Consider the following 13,476-nt stretch of genomic DNA (forward strand, 5'->3'; position numbering starts at 1 on the left):
TGCTTGAGTTCTCTCATTTGGTGAGTTGATTCTCATAGGGAGTATCTCTTGGAGTTTTGTGTGGCTTGTGGTTTTTTTAGTGTTTTCTTGTTTGTGTTTTTTTGTTTGTTTGTTGCTTTTTCCATTATAACTTTTGGTACTCCTTGTACCAATTATTTTCTTTTTTTAATCTATTTTGGATGTTCCATTTCTATTAATATTATTCTGCCATTAAAAAAAGTATATTTTGTGTAGGTTGGAGGAAATTAATCATCCGCCTAGATAGTTATGTCATCGAGAATTTTCAATTAATAAATCTTATGTTGAGATTGTAAATTAATGAATCAACACATTATTGTTAGGATTGTCATTTTTCTGATAAATCATAATAATATATTGCATGTCATTTGTTTGAGTAGTGCATAAATATCACGTTGAAAATCACAAATAAATAAAATTAATTTCATAATTTTTTTTTGGCAATATAATGAATTTTATAAAGAAATTGAAGATAAATGTACACATGATATCCAGAAAGAACACTAGTTTACATCATTCCTGTTATTTTCTTTTAAATTGTTTATGATGGTGCGCTCTTCACATCATTCATCATCATGTATCATTTTCCATAAGGGAAATGGGTTCAATTATCAAAGAGCATATTCGATTCTTTGTTGTGGCATCTGGAACTCCATGCCCATCTCCATCCTGGTAAACACAATGAGCAGTTCTAGCAAGGTTTATTGCTATTTTAGTAAAATCTTTAAGGAAAGGTGAATCAATGACTGTATCTCTGTTCAATTTCTTCCAAGTTTCATTGAGCAAACATTGAATGTACTCATAAGCAACCTCCTCACTAACACCATTTTCATTCATGTAGCACATGATTGAATTCACTTTTTCACCTCTTTGTAATTCTGCCTACAAAACAGCAAAAGAAAACACCAAACACAAAATTGTAATATGATATTGTCTCTATTTTATAAAATTATAATAATATAAATTATCTACTATACCTCTTTCCTAATCAGCTAAGAACACTAGAGAAATTAGGTATTCTAAATAATTAATAACCATCTATGTTTCATTCTTAGGATTCAAGAAAATTCTAAAAATTATATGAATTTAAAATTACAACTAACATTTTAAAATACTAAACACAATATCTTAACTAATATTTCATGTAGTTAAGTCAACTGATATATTTATCGATGTCACCTGACTTTCACTATGGTCGTTCGACTTCCTCACCCTCTCTTACCTTTTGGAAAAGTTTATAACTTAAAAATCTCCCTTTAGAGACGTAGATATGATGATTCTAAAGACAACACAAAATTAGGTTGAGGCCTTGGTAAGATTTTAATTCGCGGTTGTGGTTGCATTGAAATGCATAGATATGATGTATCGCGGTTGTTAATTTTTTACAATACATCTGAATATCATTAAAATTCAGGGTTAAGAAATTTTAACTATTTGTAAGAAGAACTAAACAAACATCAAAATTCAGGGTTAAGAAATTTTAACTATTTGTAAGAAGAACTAAACAAACATCAAAATTCAGGGTTAAGAAATTTTAACTATTTGTAAGAAGAACTAAACAAACATCAAAATTCAGGGTTAAGAAATTTTAACTATTTGTAAGAAGAACTAAACAAACATCAAAATTCAGGGTTAAGAAATTTTAACTATTTGTAAGAAGAACTAAACAAACATCGTTGAAATTGTTCGGTGTGGTTCTTAATGCACTCGCATATGTGATTTTATATGACACTACAATTACGGTCCAATACCTTTGCAGAGACTACCACAACAACAATAGTGTAAATGCAATTATGGTTGCATATTAATCTATCTAGACCAAAATATTCCAGCAGTGCATTGGAAATTTAGATAAGAAAACTATATTGTATTGTTATAGAGGATACCAATTGGATAGAGATGAAGAAGAAGGTTGTGAGATTGATTCACCTATGTGTTTCAGATGAGCCAATGTATCATATTTTGGACCTAATAACTTCTAAGAAGGTTTCAAAAAATTGGATAGTCAAAATATTTCAAAGATGCCGGTGAATAAATATTTCTCAAAGAAGCGGCTATACAGTCTAAAGATGCTGGAAGGATCTAGTTTGCAACAACATGTAAATGTTTTCAATAACATAATCACTGACATGGTTAGGTTTGGGGTAAAGATTGATGACGAAGAAAAGGAAATTATCTTGATATGCATGTTACCAAGTTCTTATGACCACTCAGTGACTACTCTTACCTACAGGAATAACAATATTAGTCTTAGGAGGAACAAGGGTAAAGTAGGTTATGGAAAGAAAAGTTCTAAGTCCAACAATAAAAAAACAATTGAGTATAATAGTTTCAAACATATCGGGAATTGGAAGAGGGATTTTTAAAACAGAACAATGATTCATCAACTCTACAAATTTGGTTCAAACCGATGATTCTAAAATTGAAATAGACATGTTGTGTATTTAATCCAGGAGATGCGCAGATGCGTGATTTCTTGACTCTGGTTAATCTTACAACATGATTCCGTGCCGATAAATGGTCCACTACATTAAGTTCAGGTGATTTTGGATTTTTTATGTGGGTGATGATAAAACATGTACTATCACTTGAATAGAACAAATTATAATTTCCATGGATGATGGTGGCATGATAATATTAATTGATGTTAGAGATATTCTAGAAAAGAGGAATAACTTAATTTCCCTAGGTACTCTACAAGAAAATGGTTTCTCCTACAACTCAGATGGAGATGAGGACATTATAAAGCTTAAAAAGGGTTCCTTGTCTTTGATGAGAGCAAATAGGACTATAGGTAACATCTACAAACTATTGGGAAATATTATCGTAGGAGATGTTGTATCAGTTGAGTTTGATAATGATGAAACCAAACTCTTCCTTACGTGTCTTAGTGATGTTATTGATATTGGGGGATGAAACTTTATAAGATAAGACTATTAAAGGGTGTTCGTAGTTGCAAGATGGATTTATACAAGTATTGTGTATTTGGAAAACAATGTGGTGTTAGGTTCAAGACCAGAAATCACAAAATAGAGGGGATTTTAAAATATATGCGTTCAGATGGGTGGGGCCATACTAAAGAGGTTTCCATGGGTGGTTCCAGGTATATTATGACTTTCACAAATGAATTTTCTTGCAAGATTTGAGTGTATTTCTTGAATCTAAAAACTAAAATCTTACCAATTTCAAGTTGTGAAAGGCAGAGCGATAAAATCAAACAGGTAGAAAAATCAATTATTTGCGATCTGATAATGAGACAAAGTACACTAATTCGAATTTTATGATGTTTTTGAGAAAACGATATTTAAAGGCATTTCTCGGATTTTAAGACATCATAACAAAATGGGGTCGTAGAGAGAATGACTAGATCTCTAACTGAAAAGCAAAAGACGTCTCTTGTTATATGTTTGACAATAAAAAGTTTTATGGGAAGAGACAGTTAACATGACATGTTATCTTATCAATAAGTCACAATGGTCTTCATCAAAAGGGAAGGTTCCATAGGAGGTATGGATGGGTAGTCCTATTGATCTTCACACTTTATTGATTTTTAGGTGTCTAACTTATGTGAACATATTCATAAAGATTGATTCAAACATAATTCAAAGTCTAAGAAGTGTGTCTTCATTGGTTACACAAAAAGTGTGAAGGGATTTATGTTATGTAATCTAATTAAAAAGAAGACAATAATCAACACATATGTGTTTTTATGATCATATAGTGTTGAAGTTATCAGTTGCAATAGACGTGTCAGGATTTCAAGGAGAAACTTCTAGAAAATAGGGGATTCAAGTGGATGTTGATCTGCCATTTGTGAATAATATAATGGTATTGTCTAAAACACAAAAGGTACCAGACTCTGATACTAAAGTGTACCATATAACTGAAGTTTCATATGAAGAACAAGATTATATTCTTGTAGGTGACTGAGAGCACCGTTTAACCAAGATACTAGAAATATATGGGTATGAAGACATGGAATCCTATTCATTTCTTATTATTTCTTGAGACTCTTCCACCTTCCAAGATAATTAGATGGATGCAATTGTGGAGGAGATTGAGTCCTTGAAGAAAAATCAGAGATGTAAGCTTACTCGGCTTCCTAAGAGGAAAATGGCCATCAATTGTAAGATTGTGTTCAAGGGAAAGCCAACGATAACAAAAAAAAAGGAAAGTTCAAGCTCATCTTGTCAGAAAGGGGTACTCTTAACATAAGGGGATTTACGATGATGCGATTTTCTCCCAGGTCATTTGAAATACTTCTATGAGGGACAATGTTAGAATTGGTTGTCAGGTGGGACATTCATTTAGAGCAGATTGATCTGAAGATGACATTTCTTCATAGTATTCTAGACGAGAAGATTTACATGGATCAACCAGAGGGTTAGTGACATAGGACATGGCAACCTAGTTTCTAAATTTAATAGGCATTTATATGGTTTAAAGTAGTCTCCAAGGCAATGGTATAAGCTCTTTAAATCATACATGCTTTAGACTACCTACAGAAGGTGTGAGTATGACTATTGTGTTTATTTTATGAGCCTTGATGATGGTTGTTTTATTTTCTTGTTATTGTATGTTGATGATATGTTGATTGCTGCAAACCATTTACATGAACCAAGTGAACTAAAAATCATGTTGTGAAAGGAGTTTGACATGAAAGAATTAGGTGCTTCTAAGAATATTCTTTGTATGGAAATTCACAGGTATAAGAGCGCTAGAAAAAATTGTCTCTCTTAGAAAAACTATGTTGAAATGGTGCTTGATAAGTTTGACATGAGTAATTCGAAGGCTATGAGTACTCCGCTAAAAAATATTTTTATACTATCATTGGATCAGTGTCCACAAACAGATGCATAAGTTGAGTATATGTGAAAGAATCCTTATGCATATGTTGTTGGTCGTTTAATTTATGTAATGGTCTGCACTAGACCAGATTTGGCACAAGCTGTAAGTCAAGTTTGTAATTTATGTACAAATCAGGTAAGTGTTATTTGGAAGGATTCAAGTGGATTTTCAGATACTTTAAGGGTACAACAAGTCATGGTAGCATGTTTAGCACTGAACAAGGTGGTCCTTCAATTATAGGATATGTTGATTCATACTATGTTGGTGATATGGATGATATAAGGTATATTTCATGGTATATCTTTAGTTTAGTAGGATGAACTGTTTGTGAGAAATCATCGATTTAATCTATAATGGTCATGTCGACAATTGAAGAAGAGTACATGGCGATAACTAAAGTTGTCAAAGAAGACTTATGACTTACATGATTGATGAGATAATTTGGTGTTGAGCAAGGTGAAGTTTAGTTAAATTGAAATAGTCGGTGTTCCTTTTATTTGGAAAACAATAACGTGTATTATGCCAAGATGAAGTTTATTAAGTGAGATTTCACAAGATGTGATATGTTAACCAAGTCAATCATCAATCATCAGTGACAATATTAAGCATTACTTGAACTTGTTACATGTTTCTCAATATTAAGGTGGTGGTGTACCTCCCGAGTTGTCAAGATGAGATCATCACGCAAGAAGTCTTGATAAACATTTAATATTTGTCAAGGTGGAGATTGTTTTATACGACTCTTATTTGTAGACATTAAAGATCGACAGAGTATAGTTCAAGGATATTTTGTAAACTGAACCTTAGTATTATATATTGTTTGTAATAATGTATTCTAATTTCATTCACAGAAAAAGAATCAAACAATAGCTGATCTATAGTCAAAGAGATCTGCATCATTGGTCCAATTGTATTAAAAAAATATCGATCATGTTCATTGTCTTTTACTTTCGTTTGTTTAATCTACTATATATGTTGTTCTTCTAACAAGTTTAACTAATCACTTGTTAAGGTGTCTTATTTAACCCCAAAAGATTCACCTATTGGTAAAAGATCGAGATTTAAGAGTGTGCTTATGTCAAAATATCACTTCAAAATATGTTGATGTCTGGATAAGGAGTTTCCAGAAAAAGAAGTAAAGTGTGCATCTTATGCATACTAAAGTGTTGTAGTTAAAATGATATAGTTCATTCTATGAAGTAAGACACATTACCTTATAAGTAACCATATCATTGCAAAGACGAAAAATAAGAGATGGACTCCGCAACAGGGCATGACAATTGTCCAAGGCCTCAAGTGATTGCTTTGTTATGTTGTGATTTAGCATGAAATATGTATGAACCAATAAAACTACACCAGAAGAGGACACGCATGCATTGTTCATGTAATCATTGAATTTTGGCAATTCTTCTTCCTTGCACCACTTTGCTTCTTGTAAGAATGATTTTAACAAATCTGACCACTATTATTGAATGACAAACTATAAATTATAAATTAATAAATTATTGATTTTTCATCTACCTTTGAATGATTATTATTATCATTATAGTTTGCACTTACTGCTTTTGTGAAGTAGGGAATGGCATCTAGTTCATGATCTTTAAGTACATGATAAGATAATTCATTGATAGTGTTGTAGAGAGCTAAGAAAACTATCTTCATGTACTCTGGCAGCACGTGAACTGCTTTAATATCCCAACTGTAAGAAAAATAACTGTTAAAAGCTTATTTATAATAAGATTGTGGTGCAAGAAACTTGAATAAGATTTTCTAGATTCTTAAGTCTTGTTTGGTTTGAGGTGTATTAGATTATATACTTGTACATTTTAATATATGTTAGTATTCTTAACATCAAGTAAGGATATTTTCATAAAGGAATTTAAGATGAAATTACCTTTCTACAGCTGTTGTGAAAAGTTCCAATTCATCCAAGGTACCATACACATCATAAAGGTCATCAAGTGTAGTTATTAAAGAAATGACTTTAGTTAAACTTTTGGAGAGATCACCAAACTCATACTCAGAAGTCATCCCAACAGCCCAAAAGAAGCACTCAGTTAGTCTATCCCTGCTGAATCTTAGCTTTGAGGCTAGTCCCATTTTCTTCCACCACCTACAGTTCACATTTATGAAACAATATCAAACTAAAATTATTATAAAATTCAGAATATATAAGAATTGATTTTTAACAAATTTAATGCCTCTTTAAAAATGAAAATGTTGTACATATTCTTTTAAGTATTTCAAGAATATATGATTAAGTGTGTGATTTGACACGTGGTAAGATAAAATGAGATTAAAATTCATATGCTAAGATTAAATACACGATTTTTAAGATAGAATCATATTGTTAAAGGGAACAATTACATTGAAACTAGAAGTCCTGTGTACTAAAATATCCGTCCTCCGGAGATCTATTGGTAAATCAGGCTTCATTTCTAGAGGTAAGGGTGTAGTCAGTTCAGTTTGGACCGTTTTTAGTCGGAAAATGGTTTAAATTGATGATATCTTCATCGGTTTGGTTTGGTTTTTAATATTTTTCAAAAATGGATTCGAACAAAACTAATCGGTTTGGTTTTGGTTCGGTCTGGTTTTTAATATTTTTCAAATATGGATATGAACCAAACTAATCGGTTTGGTTTGGTTCGGTTGATCGGTTTACAATATTTTTTTCAAACATTATATTCATCAATTTATTCTCCACTTTGGTATTTCTTGGCGTATTTTGTGTTATTATTTTTTAATATAATTTATTTCATGCTCTATTTTTCAAACAAATTACAAGTTTCTCTTAATCCATATGAAATAGTGACATGTTTTCCATTGCATCATGATACAGGTTCTCTATCATAAAAATTGATACTTGAAATTAGAAGGTTGGGAAGAGATTTGAAAGTTTAACAAATAGAAGACAACAAAATACACATCAATTAACATGTTTCACACCTCCAACACGCATCAAAACTATTTTGTAGCAAGACTAGAAGAAATTTTGTTGAAGAAGAAACAACAGAGGGAAAAAATGAAAATTAACTAAGAGAACTTAAACACAAAGAAGACGACCATAACATATTAGAACGACGGTAGAGAGAGAAACACTTATGGTGGACAGTGGGGGCAACAGTTCAATGAAAGCAAGTTAGACTTATGGTGTCTACTTTTTGTTTGTTTTGAGTTTGGTTCTAGATGTGTGTTTTGCTAAAAGGAAGGAAGTGTAAACAAAGATGGAGAATGGTTGGACTGATACAATATTTGGGCTTAATGATGGATGAAATAAAATATTTAGAGCGTAATTATATCAATTGGTTCGGTTCATCGGTTCTTAAAAACTAAAACCGAGAACCGAACCAAACCACATCGATTTTTATTAGTTCAGTTTGGTTTTAGAATCGAACCAAAACCAATCGATTTTATTTTGATTTTGATTGGTTTAGATTGTCGGTTTAATTGGTTTTTCTGATCCTCTTACACCCCTACTAGAGGTATGCGATTTTTTAAATTTTTGTTTTCTTTCCAAAAAGAGGTTAACCATGTAAGAGTTTCACAGTCATGGAACCTAAACTTATGTTTTCTAAAAAAAAATTGTTTATCTAGACACTTTAACCCTATATTACAAAAACACTCTTTGGCTCAAGTTTGGATAAGAATATATGGATGTCAAAAAAGGTATTCACTATGGTTAAAGGTATTAAAACACCGATTTGTATGTGTAACACCCCAACTTTTAAATAGTGTATTTTATTTAATTGTTCGTGTGATTTGTTTATTATATTTGAATTGTGATGTTTTTTAGAGTGTCTGAGCATTTTGTTAATTTACTAATTATCGGGGTTATGAGATTTTAAAGCAAATAAATAAAATATTATTATTGGGATTATTGCAGATAATTAGACACATTTAATTATTTTGTAATAAGGCGTAATAGTAGAAAATATAGAAATCTTGATTGAATTATTATTTGAGTTAAATATTTATTTAATTTAAATATTAATTTAAATAAATAGGAGAATTGGGTCATTTGTGTGAATGGAGGAATATATGAGGTGAGGGAGTGAAGTTGGGAATAAGTTGGAGAAAAACTATAATATTGAGAAATAGTTAAAACTCATATAAATTCTAAAAGTTGGAAGAAGCTACGTTTTTGAAGAAAACTTTTCAGTATGTGAAAAAGAGGCAAGAAGAACAAAGTGGATTTTGGGAAGGAGAGCGCGGTTCGAGAAGAGGAATCCAAAGAGTTGATAGGAACATTACTTTTACTGGAAAAATAAGGTAAGAGGGAAATTATCTGCTTATGGATGATTTAGGCATGCATGATAGTGAAGGTTTCTCCCCTATCAACGCTTTGAGGTTTATATGGTTTTCCCTAATTTTTCTCTTTTTCTTAGGATCTCTGTGAATTAACCAAATAAGGTTTGAGCAAAACCTTATTGGTACGATTGTTGCAAATACTTTTATATGTGATTACTCTGAGACCCTAAAAGGGGATTTGGGATAAACCCTCTAAGGTCTCTATAAGTTCTATTGTCTGTAGGTTTATAACCTTTTAGTGATGATGATTTGATCATATGAATTCTTTTGGTTATCTGGTTGATTGTTATTGTAGATTTAGGGTTTTGTCCCGGGGTGTTCGAACGACTCTATTTGGGTCTTTTGGTTTCCCAATTTTGTAATGACCATAGTTTTTTGTCGATCTGTGGCCATAATTAAAGGTTATCTCATATATAGCATATGGTTGTGGCTATAAAGTCTTTTGATAAGGTGAGTGAATTCCTATTATCTATGGTTAACCGTCTCTATTTTGGGGCGGTTGGGACTCAGTTTAGCGAATTCTTCAAGTTTTGGATCTGTTAAGTAAAGTGAAAAACGTAGAAAATCGCAGGTAGTTATAGAAGGAGATTGATCGCCTTATTTAAGGCGTATCTTGAGTTTCGGGACTCGGATCGAGCACAATTCAAAGTGTTGGAAAGCTAAAGCGATAATATTTATTTTGAAGTAGATTAATTGGGTCCATGGACATTACAACAGTAGCAGTTTGTTGTTTTTATACCAAAGACGTAGTCAGCTTCAATCATGCATCAACCATAATGTTTCAGACATAACTTGAGTTTCATAAGTCCTTTTGGGATGACGTCAGTTGCTTAGAAAGACAGTTTAATATTAATTTCAACTATAAATTTAATAATTTTCTCATAAGTATATAATATTTGGCGCCACTTTGAAGTCATGCGAAACATTCTGCTACATGTGAGTATCCATTCTAGTTGTTTGATTAAACTGAACTGATTGGTGTATTAAATCCTGAAATAAAAATCATATTCTTAAAAAAGACTCTCTAAGCTTTCCTGAAAATATTTATTTGCTTGGTTACGACTCCGTTTGATATTTTAAATAATTATTTGAATATAATGTGTGACTAGAAGGAAACATGATTTTTAGGTTGTTTGATGAGTTTAGAGTTGTTATTGAGTAGTCTTGAGTTGTTTAAAGTTGTGAGAGTGTAATTGATAGTTTGATATATTTTCGAGTTGCCTTTGAGAAACTCTGATAAGTTTTAGAGTTATGTTGATAAGTTTAATAGAGAAATTTGTTACCTTAGAGTTGTTAGAGTTACTATTTGAGTAGCTCTGATATGTTTTAGAGATGTCTTGATATGCCTTGGTGTTAATGATTATTACCCTGTTGATAGTCTGACACAAGTAATAATAATAGTGAGTTACTCTATTGATGAGTTTTTGAGACATATTGAGAATTTTGAGTTTTTGATACATTTTGAGAATTTTGAGTTTTTGAGACATTTTAAGAATTATACATTTTTGAGACATTTTGAGCTCCCTGAGTAATTTGAGAAATTAAGAATTTTGGACGATAACATAACTTTACCTTTTTGAGGAGAAATAATTAAAATATTTTTAAAATATATTTTTAAGCATAGTAATCTAGAGAGGGATTACAATTAGACCTTTATTGCTGATTTGACATAGTTATCTAGAGAGGGGTTACAATGAGGCATTTATTGGCGAATTTAGCATTATCCAAAGAGGGATGACAGTGAGACCTTTATTGGCAATTTTGAGTTTAGTAATCTAGAGGGATTACAATAATGACATAAGTATGGTGAGTTATAAGCTCAAAAGTGTATTTACCGTCGAAATTAGTAAACAAGCGTTAATCTTCCAAATTTTAATATATAGAATCGACTAGATTGATCATAGGACATGTGTTGTTATTTAGTTTTTGGGTTTGTTATTATGAACATTTCGATAATGTTCTTCAAAGTTATTAAAGGGAAAGTTGCAATTCTTTAACAAAATGCAGAAGTAAAGGCTTGCAAAGTAAATGACTTCAACGTAAATTGAGACATCTTGAATATTGAAATTGGCTTCAAATTAAATTGTAGCAAATGTAAATGACACAATCTTAAATGACTTGGTTAAAAGTATAAAATTTGGTATTCACGTGTACATTTTCAATCCGGAACACCCGTTTCTCACGCACATGTACTTTGGGTAAATTTAGAGTTTTTGTACAAGGTTGAACACCCTTTTCCTAATGGCTAAGTTTCCTATTTATATTAAATCGAAAATAACCGCTATTCAACGGTCTTTTCTCCAAAAGATGTCGCATCTCCGATTTGCATGCATTTCGCTGCTCAAAGCTCTCCACACGTCTTCAAGAAATGGATAAGGCCAAAAAATAGTTATCAACCTCAAATTTGAATTATACTACGTCGAATGCTACACCAGGTAAGCTTTGTCGAACTCCAGTCTAGGCCAAAATTTATAAGTCCTAGACCACAACTTCCTTCGTCGAAATATTCTCATTAATCTGTTGTCGAAGTCAACATATTCTTCTTCAGAATATTTTTTTGAATCATATGACCAATTCCTATCATTTATGTGTGTTGAAATCCCAACCAATAAATTGCCCCCCAAAAATTTCATTTTCGACTGTATGGAGAAGAAGACATTTTTTGAAACGTTTCGACACTAGAGCATTTTTACTGCTATGACGTCATGGTCATCATGACAATGCTGCTTCAGACGTTTCGTTGAGACGTGCAAAAACCCAAAACTTAATCATCACACCCCTATTTCCTAGGAGATAGTGGGCTACGCCAACTGCAATCGTCCCATCAATCTTTGCCCGATCAGCACGTGCCCCACGATCTTGATAGTTGTCACAATGGTTGAAATGAAACGTTTTTCTTACTCCATTATAAATACTTCATTTCACTTCTCTACTTTTTTTAATCTCCTGAACTCTTTTCTTCTCTCTAAAGCACAAAAGAAAACGTTTCATTTCTTCTTAAGAAAGCTCCAAAAAATTAAAGTTTCTTCATTTCATCATCAATGGCGTCCAAGATTAAAAATACTAAAGATTCCAAGAAACAATCATCTCTCCCTATTGTTTACAAAAACTTAGGTCCAAAAGTTGTTGGAAGTCAACAGTACATCCATAACCTCCTCTTGAAGAAGAGAAAAGGCGTATCTATCAATCCCATGTATTAATCCCAATCTTTATTTCTGGAAAAACACATGTTATCGCTGGTCCTTTAAAAGATGTTAGTACTAATATTATAAAACTTAAAGAATATTTCCCAACATGCCACCAATACAAACCCATAGCTAGTAGAAGGAAATCCAAGTCTAGTATTGAAGTTGTAGGTGTGGAACCAACTATGATAGTTGATACCCAAGTAAAGCTCTCGACTGAGCCTATAGAAACAACCATCACTTTAGATTATTTGAGCACTAACCTTAGAGTGTTTCATTCCTGTCCTTTATTCAAAGAACCTGGAAACTATCTCTCCTGGCGTGCAAAAATAGAAAAACATAAAGCCCAAGTTTGGAAGGAAATGGAAATCTTTGATATGATCCAATTGTCGAAGGTTGGCCTGGCTATTGCCAAACCATGTTAATAACCTCCATATACTTTTGGGATAACACCTATAACAACTTCCACTTTCCTTATGGAATGTAACTCCAACTCTCTTCGACATAGCTGCAATTACTTGTCTTCGACCAACTGGAGAAAACTTCAATCCCAAATTTATCACTGAGGACTCCATTGGCTTCGATGGTAATCAAGCCACCTTTACCAAATATATCTTAGATCACCATAACGAAGATACCGACGAAGTCTCTGATGAAGAACACATCATCTTCCTAGCACTCTGGTTGTCTCGATGTGTTTTTTGCTCTAAGTCCCTACAAGTGGTGAAGAAGTATCTAACTATGGAGAACTGATTTCATGTTAGACACAAACTTTACCTTAGCCAAATGATTCCAGGCTTGCTCTATGAGTCCTTAAGAGAAGGTATCGAAATCCTCAAAAACTTTCGACCAGGATCAAATCTCCTACTAGCTGTTCCATACCGGTTTCTCCAATTATGGCTGAAAGCCACTTTCAAATAATTTTTGTCAACCCACCATGTAACACCCCGATAATAATATGATAATTATTTAAATTAAGTTAATAATATATTTATTAATTTAATTAGATAATTGGATTATTATTATTATTATTATGTTGGAATTATTGAATTATTATTATTATTGGAATAATAATATAATTTGGAAAATATATAAGTGGGAATTAAGGAAAAAAGAG

The 13,476-nt window shown here is 32.0% G+C and overlaps 1 protein-coding gene across 1 annotated transcript; it reads right to left on the reverse strand.

Moving 5' to 3' along the window:
• Nucleotides 1-591: 591 nt before the first annotated feature.
• On the reverse strand, nt 592-12,934 carry LOC127104156 (tricyclene synthase EBOS, chloroplastic). The gene is made up of 6 exons (XM_051041359.1): nt 12,660-12,934; nt 12,486-12,581; nt 6,761-6,979; nt 6,427-6,565; nt 6,080-6,328; nt 592-900 (listed from the first exon to the last, which is right to left on the reverse strand). The coding sequence occupies exons 1-6, from the start codon at nt 12,932-12,934 to the stop codon at nt 592-594; spliced, it is 1,287 nt and encodes a 428-aa protein (XP_050897316.1).
• Nucleotides 12,935-13,476: the final 542 nt, after the last annotated feature.

The sequence above is a fragment of the Lathyrus oleraceus genome, chromosome 7, assembly GCF_024323335.1.
Source record: "Lathyrus oleraceus cultivar Zhongwan6 chromosome 7, CAAS_Psat_ZW6_1.0, whole genome shotgun sequence".
Classification (NCBI taxonomy): domain Eukaryota; kingdom Viridiplantae; phylum Streptophyta; class Magnoliopsida; order Fabales; family Fabaceae; genus Lathyrus; species Lathyrus oleraceus.

What these genes read in the sequence shown, in the direction of transcription:
- LOC127104156 (XM_051041359.1), bottom strand. Translation starts at nt 12,934, where the DNA reads ATGGAGTCCTCAGTGATAAATTTGGGATTGAAGTTTTCTCCAGTTGGT. An exon ending in TTTCCTTCTACTAGCTATGG is followed by an intron (nt 6,980 to 12,485) that starts GTTTGTATTGGT and finishes TGTGAACTGTAG; the next exon opens with GTGGTGGAAGAAAATGGGAC. An exon ending in TTCCCTACTTCACAAAAGCA is followed by an intron (nt 6,329 to 6,426) that starts GTAAGTGCAAAC and finishes ATTCAATAATAG; the next exon opens with TGGTCAGATTTGTTAAAATC.